Here is a 15,896-nt window from a genome sequence, read left to right as displayed (position 1 = left end):
CATCCGAATTTCCCGAGGAAATTCATCCGAATTTTCAGATAAAATTCATCCAAAATTCCAGAGGAAATTCATTCGAATTTCCCGAGGAAAATCCATCCGAATTTCTCGAAGAAATTCATCCGAATTTCTCGAGCAAATTTATCCGAATTTCCCGAGAAAAATCATCCGAATTTCCCGAGGAAATTCATCCGAATTATCCCAGGAAAATTCATCCGAATTTCCCAAGGAAATTCATCCGAATTTCCCGAGGAAATTTATCCGAATTTCCAGAGGAAATTCCTTCGAATTTCCAGAGAAAATTCCTTCGAATTTCCAGAGTAAATTCCTTTGACTTTCCAGAGGAAATTCATCCGAATTTCCAGAGGAAATTCTTCCTAATTTCCAGAGGAAATTCTTCCTATTTTCCAGAGGAAATTCATTCGATTTTCCAGAGGAAATTCATCTGAATTCATTTGAATTTCTGAAGAAAAGAGTCAATAGACCTGTGGCATAATTAGGAGACCTGTGGCATCAAATTCACTCACCCGATGGATTTTGACATTTGAGCGGGTCGTCCACTCGAACAAAAGTTCATTTTGCGTTCATTATGCGACCCGCTCAAACGTCAAATTTCTTGGGGGAATTCATTTTGCGTTAGTCTATATTTAAAAAACCAAAACCACTTGTCAAAAGTCAGTAATACCAGTTAAAATGCACTCTTTGTTAAATAAATAGCGAAAATACCGTGGTAAAGTCAAGTGTCCACATTCTTTAGATCAGGGCAAATATAAACTCATTCAGATCACAATGCACTGGTCATAATAAACCCACTTAGTAGCTCTCCTAATAAACAGAGTTCATAAATTTCAAGTTCAAGCGCTTGGTCCACTTGTATCTGTCACCTGAACCAAACAATTCCCCCTATTCGTTTATTTTTTCTGCAAGTGCGTCAGCAAGCACTGATGAAGATGTGACAAAAGAGGAAATAGGAATCCACTTCGAAGTACATTCTACCTGTACGAAACATAGAATTCTTTGCCACTTGTTAAACACCATCATCGTACACCCGTATGTTCCCCAGTATCCGTCCACCGTGTAACGAACCAACCACCATCCCATATTCCCACCGTCAGCTTCGTCGGAAAGCCAAGAACCACTGTCACTGCACGGTGTGGAAGCAACAGCCCCGTGATGGTGTAGCCGGGAAGCGACGCCAACGGACACGAAACGGGTGGGTCATAAATGTTGAAAAGAGTTTGCCTTTCCACTTGATGTTCTTGTCAACACACAAAAGCGAAAAGAAGCTGGTGACGTTTTTTGACTTAGCCATCCTTTTGCATGCCAAACAACCAACCATGCCGCTTTACTTCTCCGCTTCAGGCTGCCTGGTAGGTATTTTGCACCATTCATTGGGAAAGGTGGGTTGAAGTTGGTTGTCTTTAAAAAGCGTATATTCTCAAGTGCGAATGATTATGGATCGTTAATTGTGTATGTGTTACACACGTTGGATTGGCGAACTAGAACCCTGAATGACGATTTCAGTTTGTGTACCCATGAGACTGTTGTAATTCAGCTAGTTAGCGTCTAGGTTGGCGTTTCAGATAAGCGCCTAAGCGCTTAGCGACTGATAACGCTGGCTGGTAGTTGGCATCTAATTTACAACAATGCTGCTGACTGGTCAACCTTGAATTCAGTATGAAGTTCTATTAGCTACGACGCCCCAGACTACGACGCAATGCCCAATTAATTCTCCCACTCTTGGGAAGATAGCCATATTTGACTGTAAACAAACACACCGATGACGCCTGATGGAAATCAATTGATTCATTCATCAAAACGGTGGCGCAATTTCCGATAGGACGTGCTTTCATAGATACAGTCATTTACGAAGCCACCCTGCTTGGAAAGTCGTACGAGTGCACATAAGAATATAGACAATGTTGGCCTTGTAATATAGGTATCGAGCTCACATTACAATTCCATATCAAATGCTATTTTGAAGTCCAGTAGGTCAATTGGCATAATGGTATTACATCTCGTATTTAGGCAAGATATAAACTTCTGTAGATCTAGACAAATCCCGAACACAGACGGACTTATCATGCTGAGTCGAATGGTATAATATTTTCGACTATCTGACCCATCTCGAAGAAATAATAAAGTAGCAATTTCGTTGGTAATTTTAGCTAGAACGGGTCTTCAATGATGAACAAATCGGAAACATTTAAAACCCTTGGTTTTAAGAAGTTATAAGCTAAAGAATCGGAATAAACAATATTTTCTCCAAAACGTTAAAAGTCATTACAAAATGTCAACTACATAAGCATCTATGTATCTTCTAATATGTCTCATAAATCGCATGTTTAGTATTTTTGTTGGAACAGTTGTTTACTCAACTAACCCAATCGTGGCGAGGATCAATTCTCGCGTGATTTTTGAAAACGTCGTAAGTCCAAAAGAGAGGCTCTCTTTGTTTGCTTTCTCTTTCGATTATTACAAAGCCATACTAACATTTACATTGGATTTTCCAGTACCGATCTGAAGAAAATAGCTTTGTCTAGTGCGCCGAGGTGAAAATATTGCAACAAATTTTAAACTAGCCTTGATATTAACAAAAGAGAGCGTAATGAAAGAGAGTCTCTCATTTGGACTTACGACGTTTTCAAAAATCACGCGAGAATTATACAACACCAACACTAGATATCGCATTGTCATGTTACTTTGCGGGATTCGCGGTTTGACAAAGTGTAATTTTTTAGTTTACTAAATTACACTAACAGCAATGTATCTATTCTTCATCAGCACATGGTCAAGCTATCCGATTCAAATTTGATATCTGTATTAAGTTGAGTTTAGAATAAGCGAGGTCAAAATAAATTTTTTTTATTGAATTAATTGTAATTCAAATAGCTCAAATAGCGCTTTTCTGTGTATATCACCATGCCAGTATCGTTTCGCACCTAAAAAACAAAGTCCGTTTTGTCAAAATCCACAATTTTCAGCACCACTAGAAATGCCCTTCATGAACACTAAGATGCTAATGGACAGATCAAATTTGTCGAATTTGTTATTTTTTTTCCATCGGCACAACAAATCGTGTCTTGACACCTGTCCAGCAAAACCAACATACGATACCAGGTGACCACAATTTTATTATCCTCACATTGAATTGAAGTGATTGCTGCAGCGAGCGCGGCAGCGCACGTTGCACGCCGCACCGGACCCGGTAAATGATGCAATTCGATAGATTGGTGAAGCGTGTAGCGTCTTATCGCTCCTGTCGCCGTCGCGAGGTACCTGAGGTGATGTGTTTCTCATCCATTCATCGGCGGTAATTGAGACGGCGACAACGTCGACCCATCATACGATTCCAGTTCGTCATAATAAGGTACCACATTTATCGTACGATATTGTGATAGTAAACAACAGCCAATTCAGTGCCGGCTCCTCGGGTGCGCTCAGGGGCAGGGCCAATCATCTGTGAAATCGGTACATGGTGCTGCAACTTGGCGAGCGATGCACACTCTGCTATCGATATGGCGTGATTGCCTTTACCACCAGTGCGTTATGTCACATTCGCGCAATATCCGATTTGGCGGTAGCTCAAAGCGTATATAGAACGAAACTCCGAACTGCCTTATTTTTAACTCGACAGTAGCGTGATTCTATTTTAATCATATCATTTCGTATAAGTAGGAGCGGCAACCGATGTCATCGCAAAGTCGCAAAAAAAAAAATACCAACGACTACATACATTGCACAGGTCGTCGTCGTCATCGTAACGCAAACGCGACTTAGATCTCTATGCGAAAGATAATTTCACATCGCGCAAAGCTAACCTTTGGAGCAAGCGTCAAAACGAATCTTAGAGATTTGGTGGGCATTGCTGGCCGTTGTTTGTTTTGGCTCAAATGTTAACTAATCAACAACTGCGTAAGATAAACGAGTGATAAATAGATTATCTTCACCCGCTCGTGATATACATTTGAATTTTGTTTTCAATAAACATAAATTAAATAAGAATAATTCCAATAAGAAAAATTCCAATTTTTCTAAAACAATCAATAATGACAAAATATTAGTTATAACAAAGCATCACTATTTGAAAATATGGAAAAGACCGCTAAAAATATGGTATTAGTTTAAGCTTTGTATTAATTTTCATTACCGGAAAAGAAGCTCTACAAACTGTCGTTTATTGAGGGGTATAGGGTGGTTCAAAAAATCGATTTTGCTCCACAGTGCTCATCCGATTCTTTATCATGCTCTGAGTGTCCTCTGAAAATTTGAGCTCATTTGGATTAAAACTGATTTAGCACAAGCGATTTCAAGTTTGCATGCAAATTAGTATGGGGAAATTTATTTTTTCAGTATACTATAAATGACGCTTCCCCATTAAGCGCAGGTTAAAAGAAAACCTACATAGCTAAAAGGAATACTCAACAGCTTTCATCCAACGAAAACCGCATGTTGATTATTCGCCCCAATAATTAGTAATCGATTTTAATACAGGTTGCGAATCTTTAGTCATGATCGTTAAACTTCTTTGAGGGCATCACTGAAATGTGCAGTGCAACATAGTAGCCTGAATTTGTGTGTGCTATCTTTCGCGCCACAAGCAGCAATGTTGCCTGAGGAGTTATGCAACCATGATATAGATTAAATTCGATTACTTATTATTGGAACGATTGATCAAGATGCGGTTTTCACTGAGTGAAAGCTGTTGAATATTCCTTTTAGCTATGTAGGTTTTCTTTTAACCTGCGCTTAATGGGGAAGCGTCATTTACAGTATACTGAAAAAATAAATTTCCCCATACTAATTTGCATGCAAACTTGAAATTGCTTGTGCTAAATCAGTTTTTATCCAAATGAGCTCAAATTTTCAGAGGACACTCAGAACATGATAATGAATCGGATGAGCACTGTGGAGCAAAATCGATTTTTTGAACCACCCTAGTAATTATAATTCAACTGGTGAAAAGCAGACAGTTTCACAAAAACCGCAAAGAGTTTAAAATTGTGATGAGTTACGATTTAAGTCTTGCAGGGATTATCCGATTTGCAAGATTTTATCTCTGATCAAGTTCTATTTAGTAAGTAAAATTGATAATTTTGACGAGGAAAGTTAAAAGCACTTTCAGAATAAATTTTTCGCTCTTAGAATCATTACAGCTTAACTGAAGCTACTGAACTGAACGATGTATCTTCGACTTAGGCGCTTTGACGAAGATTTGATGGTTTGGTGTGATAAAGAATGATTGCATCTTACTTCAGAAACAACAATCACGGTTGTAACTTTTGATCCAGACTCAAAAGGAAATATAGATAAAGAGTTATGCCCTTTTGATGCTAAGCAGAGCATAAAGTATTTATCTTCACGAAGCAACCAGCGGCCAGAATTTTGACTAACGTCGCATGATTATTCAAAACATAGAACGACTTACCTACTGAGAATGGTCACGTCCGAAACAAACACAATTAGACTTGATTATATTGACTTTTGACGCTAAAAGTGTTCCTCAGTTGAAAGTCGGGGTCAAATCTATGTGGGTTATTGTTTAAATAATCATGTAGGTGTTCAGTTTTACAGTAATTTATTAGTTTACGGAATCTAAATCACTGACTAATATTCAATCGGTTATTGCCATGTTGGGCTTCATCTTCATTCGATTGTGTAAAGCTTTGAAACTAAGTGCGAGATTTGGCAGTGAAGAGAACCATAGCATAGTCGCATGGAAATAGGGCATGGCAAGCGCTGGATGCTAGGAAACGTTTTTCTAAGTTCTGACCAAGATAAATTCAATCAGGTGTTCCAATCTGCCAAATTAACGACTCAGCCATCTTGGATTTTTGTATGGAATAGCTGCTGTAGCAAGTATGTTTACACTTTGTACTGAAAATGAATTTTGCGTCCCCGCGCTCATCTCTTCCATCTGCTAACAAAGTGTTTGAACCTTGATCTACAGAGAAACAGTTTCACTTAGAACAAAATGCTTCAAATTCATCGTCACGATAACAAAATCACCCTAAATAGTAGAAGCGTCAGTACTAGAACGCTAGTGGCGCTGTAGTCATTTAAATTATTTTGTCAAATTACGCTTCAACAAGCTTCAATTGGCCATAATTTATGGATCATGTTGTAGTGCATGTTTTGTTTCATCACCAACTTCGGTTTGACACTTGTAGTACCGGTACTTTGGCTGCCAAGTCGAAGTAACCTAGATGTTAGTTACGCGAACAGGGACGACATTAGCAATCTTATACTTTTGAATCAACTCCCTAAATCGGCAACTTTCTAGTGTGTAAACGTCAAACACAAGCAAAATCGATAGAAGCGCTATCGGTGGCTGATCGATCACCTACAAAAAAAATTAATCCACCGTTGAAAAGGTGAACAATGGAACATATTTTGAGTGAGACGTCTGTTTCGCTGTGCTTGATGTAAGAACCTTGGTCCTGACGTTTACGAAATCGGTTTTCAATGGAGTGGTTTTTATTTTCCTTAATAAAAAAATTTTTAAGTGTATCATACATAATTTGAAACTTGCAATTGAAGAAATCAGAGTGGAAACAATTACTTATTATTAGAAGTGTGCGTTCGAATTTGAATAGTAATTTTGATCGGCGGTGATGGGCGCTGGGTAACGTGAAACGGCGTGGCGATTTTTTATTGCGTTCGTTTTGAAAGATTTTTTTGGAATAATTTCAAGACATTAATTATTTGAATTTCACCAAAAAAATCTAATGAATTTTTCCAGGATATTTTTCCAAGTTTTCCGAAATATTCATTTGAAATTTTTGTTTTGGATTTTCTGCGGGTTTTACTTTAAAGTTTCCAATTGCCAAGGTAAATAGTTTTAAATTTCCAAATCAACATGTTTGCAATTCCTGGGGCAAATTATTCAAAATTTCAATGAGGAATTCTTTAGATCTTCGACGGAAAATTGTTTCAAGTTTCTAGGAAAAATTGGTCAGAAATTTAAAGGGCAGGGAACGTCAACAAATTACGTAACGCTTAGAGGGGGGAGGAGGGGTTGAGTGTAGTGTGACGATCCATACAAAATTTTCAGAAGCTCCATACAAAATGTGTGACAGGGGGAGGAGAGGGAGTCGAAAAAGTTCAATTTTTGCGTTACGTAATTAATGGATCTTCCATTTCGGAGCTTGCAAAGCGTATTCATCGGAATTTTCACAGAACATACTTCGGAAGTTCCACAGGAAATTGTTCAAAATGTAGATTGCAAAAAAAATGGTTTTCAAAGGGATTTGTTCAGAATTTTAATGAAAAGTTCTACGGAAATTATTTTTAAATTTATTTGTAAATTTCTAGGTAAAATTTCTAATTCTTCACGAGAAACTGTTCGGTGTTCCAACGTATTTTTTTTTCATTTATTTGAAGGAATTTCATTGGATTTCTAAGGAAAAGCCATTTGACCGAATATCAGTTAAGCCGAAGTGCATCTGACCGAAACCCATTCGGTTGCTTTGGCCCAAAAATCGTTCGCTCTAACAGGTTGTTTGGCTGAATTGGTCGTTTGGTCAAATAAGTCAGTTGGTCGGAAATGCTGTTTGGTCGAAGTAGTGGTTTGGCAGAAGAACCATTTGGCCGTGAAATATTTTCTGAACGGGAAATCCATACTTTTCGGCCTGTTCGACCCTATTAACATTATCGGCCAAATGGCTTTTTCTGCCAAACGATTTCTTCCACCAAATGAACTATTCGGCTAAATAACATTTTCGGCTGTATGTCCATTTCAGCCAGATGGGTGTCGGCCTATTGCTTCGTTTGGTCAAATGCAATATTTGGTCAAATGACTTTCGGTCGGATGATTTTCGGCCAAACAATGGTTAACCCATCCCCAGCTCAAAAATCTGATATCGACGAGAAATTGTTTGGATACTTTAAGCGGTATGTCCTTCGTGGCTAAATAACATTTTTGGCCAGATGGCATTTTCTGCCAAATGACATATTCGGCAAAAAGACTTTTTCGACCGTATGTCCATTTCGGCCAAATCGCTTTTGACCAGATGGGTTAAAACCTTAAGCTTAGTACTTTATTCAATCAAATGACATATTCGACCAAACAACTTTCAGGCTTGAGGGCTTCGGCCAAATTAACCGTTTGTTTGAGAAACTGCATATGTAACATTTTTGGCCAAAATGAGATTTTTATATATTCTGAATCCTCGTCCAAAAATACGTATTGTGGCAAAAAATACGAAAAAAAAAATTTGTTCAGGAATGTATGAACATTTTTTCGTTTGTTTGAGAAACTACATAAGTCCACGTACTTTGAAGAGCAATTGTGAAGTACTGCTTACATTTTTTGCACTGAAAGTGTCCCAGGGTGTTGAGTTTTGCCAAAAACTATTGATCTGTATCGAAGAAATCGAAAGATTCGGTGCAAATTTGTTCAAAACTTATGCAGTTTCTCAAACAAATGATTCAAATGGTTTTCAGTGAAATTTTTCATTTCTATGGGAAATTCTTTGGATTACAATGGGAAATCCTTTGATATTTCCATAGAATTTTATCCTTAGTTTACACAAGAAGTTGTTTGCCGAATATTTTGTTAAACTTCCATGAGAAGTTCTCGGGAATTTTTTCGAGAATTTTTCCGGAATGAGCACTTAAATTCTCCAGAACATTCACGAAAAATACTTTAAATTTTTACGTTAATTTATTCGGGATTTTAATGGCAATATTGTCAGAAGTACCAAGGAATTCTTTTGATTCAACGAAAAATTCTTCGGAATTTCCCCTACAATATGTTTAAACGTTTTAATTAGCATTTTGAAATAGTCCTATATGCCTTGCCGGGTAAAATAAAATAAAAACATCACATAGTCATCATTTTGTTTTCACGCTGCCATCAGAAATAATTAATGGAAGTATTACGGCCCGTACGCGGCCCGTGATGCGTTAGAGGTCTTGCGTCTTCAGGGGGTTGATAGGAATCCCTCCTCTTCTCACCTCTTATGATTTGGAAATCCATTTTCCTTTATCTAAACGCGGAAATCGACTTGGCCTTTCCAGAGGATGGAAGGAAAACCTATGCCCTTATAGTGAGGAACTCGACACAATTCGACAAGCTTTTTTAAATGACGCAACTGAAGGATGGTACATTGGTACAGCAGAGCAAGTTGTCGAGCACCTGCTGCAAAATACGGTCAAATGTATTGTGTTGTGTACTGCTGTGAACCTGTCGATATCGATACCTCAGAGTTGGAACAGCAGCTTGGTCAGCTAGAAACGCATATTCACCGGATAACTAAGAAAGCTGGAGAGGACATAGTAAACAGTCTTCTCTTAGTTTGCACCATTCGCGGGGCTTCAAGACTTTAGCAGCATTTCGGTTTCTTGTGGTGCCCTACCAAATTCTTTTATAAGACCCCTGCGTTGTTTTCGATGTTTTCGGCCAAAAGACTGGCCAGACCAAGCCTTATCGCAAATCTCAAGAAAGTAGGTGCCCGATGAAAAGAAAAATGCTACAGAATCATACGTTTGTATCTATTGTTCGTTTATTCAGTAGGTCGAATTTAGTCGAAATAAAAGTTTAGTGTCTTTGGTGAAACAGCAGAGCTACCAATGTTCGCAGATATTCAGGCAATAGCAGTGACCACTTTGGCAGGTTTGCCCTAAATTATTGTCAAATTTAAGACCTTCAATCCTTTTTTTCAATTACCGAACAGACTCATATTCCGTTAACTTGTTGTATTTTGAATTTTGAGACATTTCTGAAATATTTCATTTGAATATTTTATAATATTGGTGAACTAACAGAACTTGATGGAAAACAGATTTTAGGTCTTTAGTATGCGGTCATTACAACTGTCAAATACTCGCAAAACTTTCGCAATTTGATGCGTTATAGGTGCTGTTTGCCATTTCAAGCAAAGTTTGACTGAAAAAATGTTATAGTCAGTATCATTAAAGTACGACAATCAAGCACTCGCCTGAAAGTTCTTTTTTATTTCGAATGGAAGAATTCTCATTTCATATATTTCATTCACCTGTGGAAAATGGTTTATCCTTCAAAGTTGACCAGATGACTCTATGCACTAAAATAAGAAGTCGAGTATAAGAATAGTTCTTGTTAGGTATATTTTGGCGATAATAGCAGAGAATCTCTCGAAGCCGTCGTTGTCCAAAAACTAGAAAAAAAAAAGCGGATACAACCTAAAAAAGTTTAAAAAAACATGGAAAAGTAGCACATAGCAGCGCTCATCAGGACACTGCAGATCTTACTCTTGAGCCAGAGCAGATGCTGATACTTATTTCGAACTGAACCAAAACTTTCAACCAGGCTTTCAACAACTTTTCATCATTTGAAGACAAAATAGCAAGCATCCCTGATGTCGAATGAATATTTTCGAAATCATATTTTACGACAAAATTTAAACTACGATTTTGAATTAGTTTCGAGAGTTTTTTTATTTCCCGGGATCCAGGGAAATCCCGGGAAATTATTATTTTATTTCCCGTTTCCCGGGTAGTTGATTCCCGGGTAAAATGAAAGCCCTAGCTGCGACGTCCTGCAACAACATATTGATAAGCTGCTCCTCAATTTGGCGGAAAAGGAAAAAGTGATTAGCGATTTGACGTATCGGAAATAGAAAACACATCAACAAGAAGAGGAGATGAACGTATAGTTTATATAAAAATCACCAAAAAAAATTTTTACGAGAAAATCAGACTTTTGGAGAGCAAGAACGCCGAGCACAAGCATATAGCTATCCGTAATCCAGTCGCTGGCCCAGATTTTAAGAGGAATCTTTACGAAGAGCTTAGTGAAGCTCAATCTCGCTCCACATCTATTGCGATGACAACGGAAAATATGCAATAGGGCAATGATATGCCAATTACGAACGTTTTAGTGACTACCAAATATGTTTTAGACACTATTCAAGTGATGACATCTTTATTTTTCCGCATTCCAAAACTATTTACAAAGAAACCGGAACAATTGTAAAAGTTCCAACCTCCAGTGCCACTGGGTCTTCAGTGTTTCACAAACATTAAAGCGAAGTCTTACTTACCCCAGATCGCCCATACAAACAAAGATCACTCACAAGACACAGCGTTTATCAGTGCAGAAAAAAAAAAACAAATATCTGCTAACCAGACTCCCCTCTAAGTATGTCTCATCACCCAGTCATAGCTTTCTACAAAAGTGTCAAAATTCAGCAACACTGAGCCGACTCCTGGTACCAAACAGCCTCAACAGACCATCGAAACATGAGCTCGGACGAAAAGCTCCAGAAAAACCATGCGAATAACCTATCCACCCCTGCAGGCGAGGCCTTTCCACACCGGAACTGTAGAATCCCATTCTAGGCTATACCAACCTGGACTTCGTGGGATGCAAATCCCTATAGCTCAAAACCAACATCAAATGAATGGAAGAAGCAGACATACAGGATTCAGCTTCGGGCATCTCAACCGGGTGTAAGGCCCACCATCGGAAGCGAACATACACTCGGTATGGCCTGAGACCACGACCACTTCTGCATTTCCCGGTTCATCCCATCATCTGAAGCTCTATTGGGTAGTTTATCCTTCCGTGTTTACCAATTGCCATTTATTTTTATGAAAGTCTAACTTCTATCTTCATCTAAACTTCAATATTTCGGCCTCCAAATCTAAAGCTACTCTTTTTTGTTATAAAAAATCGTTTTAGAATTTCGGAAACATTCGAAAAATAAGCCGCACCCTAGTATACAGTAGATATTTGCTAATTGAGGTTTCTTCAGATGGGTCGCTCTTTATTTGGGGGGCTTGCTGAAATGGCAAGTCAAAACCGCCTTTACTTTTCAATATCGCTTTTGGTGGGATCGATAAATTTTGGGGCATGAGATTTTCTCTTGTTCAATGGTTCAATGTAGAAAATAAACAACATTAACGCTCATCAAAACGTCCCAATTAGCGAACGGTATTTGAAAAACTCGACTGCGTCTCACAAATGGAGTGCATTTGTTTGACGATGTCAGTGGCAAGGAGTCGAATACATACCACAGAAATAGCTGTAATCCATAGAAATTGCTGGAACTCTGCCCGACGTTATCCAACATATTTCAATAAAGCAAGAAAGTAGACACCCAATCATAATGTTGTAGAATATCCCCAAGAAGTTTGAAAAAATAAATCTAATGAAAATCATTTGTGCATTCCAAGAACCACGGTTCACTTTTTATCGATTACGTAGTCTTTAAATGCCGCAAGACTCACATTTAACCTGCTCTTTGGCATTATCGGACGAGCAATTAGTTTAATTTTAAACCCGCACAAGTGCTTCATCATTGACTGCTGATCAGTGCGATTAAGCTGAAGCAGAACAATGGCAAACGATGGATGCACACTTTAGTTTTAATCCAGGAATCGATTTTCATATTAAATAACCATGTTTAAGGTTCCCCCAAACACACGCGATGCGACAGTCGCGGCGCGATTCTATCGCTTGGCGACAGCGATTCTGTCGTCGGTAATATGGAAGCGTAAATACAACATTGCCTGCAGCGACCTAACGACAGAATCGCGGCGACTAGTTGTCGCCGTCGCGGCGATGAAATAGCTTAGGTCTGGGGGAACCTTTAAGAATGAGAAACTCTCTAGTCGTTAGGTTGATATTGAAACTTGATGCAATGAAACCTATTTGTTTGAATATTGGTTGCGTATCTTCATTTTAGATGGAAATCATCATACGCCACACCAATTGTATGGATTTCCATACAAAAATGGCGGCGTTCCCGTTATTATTATTTCCTTGACTGGACATTCAATTCATTTTAAGCTGGAAGGCAGAGTTTTAACTCAAACATAACCATTTTAACAGAATAACTCTTGGCGACTGTGGAAAACTTAATTGAACCCATTTTATATGAATATATCTGCCAGCCCATTTTTGAACATTAATTTATTTTCAATGATTCATCTGTGTTTTCTATGCACATAAAAGTGAATTAAATTCTTTGATAATCCACATATTGCTGTAAGCTTATTGATGTGGATTTCAATCTATATGTTGACACAATGAGTATTTTAAGTTATCTTCGTTGCTTGTTTTTGTCGTAGGTCGCTGAATACAATCGTCTGGCACTCAATTGAGATGCACTGATCTAAACACATTGGAAGACAATATGGCGGTAATGTGTCGCTCGATCTATAATAGTTCGGCAATGCACGAGTGTGGCCAATGAATCAGTTTGGCGGGAATGTTGGCCTTGGCATTGCAGCTATGACGTATCTTGTATAAAGCACAACTACATTGTATACAAGTTTGTATTTGCATTTCTTGAGAATTATGTCTGCTTTTGTAATATCGGTTTTATTCATTAGATTTTTGGGTTATTTTGCATATTGGCGTTATGAATCTGTGACTTAATGAGCCTGACAATGTTTTAGTATGTTTTTCAAACGACTTTTCGGAAGATTTGGAACATCCGTAACAATTGTAAATTTTCAAATTTTGGATACGTTTTTCTGCTAAATAATTTACAACAGTAAGATAAAACTTGAACCAATGCTCTGATCCACGGCAGTAGTGCTTCCATATGAAGACAAACAAAAAACCTTAAGTTTCTGATTACCAAAGTTATTTATAGCCACATTAAAGACCTATGATTGAATTTCAATTCTGCTTATGTCAGCACTGATCAGGATCGTATTACCGATAGCATTCACATATGACATTGCTAGTAAAAAAATCCAGATAAGCTTCATGGATCATACCAATTCATGTTTTTTTTTAAATATATTTTGCGTATCGTTTTTCATAAATTGGACGGATTTTTTGCAATAAAAGGCAATTACAGTCCTAAAAACTTCCTCCGCTATTCTAACTTTTATAAGTGTTCCGACTATACGAAGAAGATACCAAATACAATTCCATTATTCATTTAAGACACACATTTTCTCAACGTCGCTTTATTTATAAAAACATGGATAAACGGTCGATGTGCAATATTTATGAACTTAAAGTCATCAGAGGAACTAACGTATAGGCTCATCTGCAATCTGCATAATGCACGCTTTACTTTTGCTTTCACTGAATTTACTATTTTTTATCTGAAAATTTTCCCATAGCATTTATTATTAAATAAAACTATTATCAATCAATTGAATACTGTTACTCATTTCAAACGTACTGCTAAAAATGTTATATTTTGGAGCGAACCTTGTTATCAAACTGATACCCTTAGCAACATTTAATCATCGTTTTGATTTTTTGGTTGCGCAACCTATTCACCCCACAACGAACGCTAAACCTCGTCGCACGATTTCGTTCAGAATCGGCGTGCTTCTTTTAAAATTACGATGCGCTCGCTAAATATGAAGCTACGCTAACTCCACTGCCCAGTTTTAGGTCAAGCCAAACTCCAACCTTGGCTTTCTTTGCTTTTTAACACGGGCCACAGCAATTAACAAACGTCTTAACAAACTTTTCAAACACCCATTTGGTTGCTACCAGCAGTCGCCGACAATTTCGGAACTCTATTCGGAAGCGATTTTCTCTAAAACCGGAACTACAATTAAGCATGCAGGAGCAAATTTATTTCCCTTTTGTGCCGTCCCTAGGCTCATACACGCCTTTCCACACACAAGCACTTATCGCAGCTTCCTTAACAACTTTCGACGATTAGCATCAAGCGCAGTGGGACATACTGGAAAGCACTTATCGTCTTTTCCCACCGGTCAAGATTTCAAATTTCATTTCGCCCATTAGAGCAGAACGTTGTTGAACAATTAGGGCCTGGCCTACCTCCCTACATCCGGACGTGTGCGTGTAGACAACGTTGGCTATTGACCACTCACAAAACACAAACGATTTTCCAATTTCAATGTCGCCCGGTTTTGGTGCATCCACACCACTCGCCACAGGAAATGAATGCAGATCGATGAAAACCCACTCGAGCGAACTCACCTCACATCACCGATGCTGGTTTCTTTGCCAGTTATCCCGTTCCAACTGATGCGGCGCTCCCTTTCGCCGTCGCTCAGATAGTCTATCAGGATGAAGTTGTCCTTCTGGGGCTGCTGCTGCTGCTGATGAGTTGACGGGTGGTGCCGATGATTGTGACGCGTTGGAGAACTATTAAACTCGTCCAAGCTCTGTAGGCTGCTGGAGGACGAAGAACTTGTAGCCGCGGCCAGATTCAGCAGGGTGGTCACAATCGTGAGCAGAAACAGATTTCTGATTTCAATCTTCATGTTTAGCAGATTCTTAACTTTCACTTTCAGCACAATCATTGATCACTACTGCGGCTCTCTGTTTCTGGTGCGCCTGGTTAGTTGCACTTGTTCTTCACGCGTATCTGCAATAAGCGCAGAGAGAAAAATAAACCGTTACCAAACAAAATAGAATCGCTTTCCAAACAGATGTTATTTACTTGAGAGGCTAGCTGAACGATAAAGAAACTATGTATCAAGGACAAACTAGCTGAACACACGCAAAAAAATGCCTCGCGAACTTCCTTCCGTTTTTGGTAGACTCAGTGCGGTGCGCGAAAAGACGTTGAACGGCGGTCACCCTACTCGATCGGCGTGCGGCAAAAATACTTATAACTCTTGCCCGGGCGCAGCGCAACGGTTTTATAAAGATTTTCTGTAGCGAACGCAACGAAAGGAAATTCGCGAATGGCAGCGATCGAGCGCTTGTTCAGTTGCTCACCTCAGTGTCTGGTTTTGCTTAACTGCTGATATGATGATATACACACAAATATACGTTTTGAGCAAAAGTTTGATGACGTGCGATCTCTCGCTCTCACGTACCCCGCTCAAGATAAAACGAACTTCGTGAAAAATCACCAACTGGTCATCCAACGTGTCCAGTCGGAAAGGCCGGCACATAGGCGGCAATCCGTTCAAATTTGATGGAAAAAACACAATCTTCTTTCGAAAGTACCTTAATACAATGT

At 38.7% G+C, this 15,896-nt stretch overlaps 1 protein-coding gene across 7 annotated transcripts in view; it reads right to left on the bottom strand.

Moving 5' to 3' along the window:
* Positions 1 to 15,896, bottom strand: part of LOC134220809 (uncharacterized) — a 102,112-nt gene that overhangs the window by 63,022 nt on the left and 23,194 nt on the right. For 3 of the 7 annotated variants that reach the window (XM_062699907.1, XM_062699906.1, XM_062699909.1), the window contains one exon: positions 14,903 to 15,293. In XM_062699907.1, coding sequence (XP_062555891.1) covers positions 14,903 to 15,228 — 326 coding nt within the window. In that variant the 5' untranslated portion in view covers positions 15,229 to 15,293. Of the gene's footprint in view, positions 1 to 14,902; positions 15,294 to 15,368; positions 15,628 to 15,649; positions 15,799 to 15,896 lie in introns of those variants that run through there. The other 4 variants (XM_062699911.1, XM_062699905.1, XM_062699908.1 and 1 more) reach the window with 3 other exon arrangements.

The sequence above is a fragment of the Armigeres subalbatus genome, chromosome 3, assembly GCF_024139115.2.
Source record: "Armigeres subalbatus isolate Guangzhou_Male chromosome 3, GZ_Asu_2, whole genome shotgun sequence".
Lineage (NCBI taxonomy): Eukaryota > Metazoa > Arthropoda > Insecta > Diptera > Culicidae > Armigeres > Armigeres subalbatus.
The sequence above is the reverse complement of the archived record's forward strand: the minus strand, read 5'-3'. Positions and strand labels throughout refer to the sequence as shown.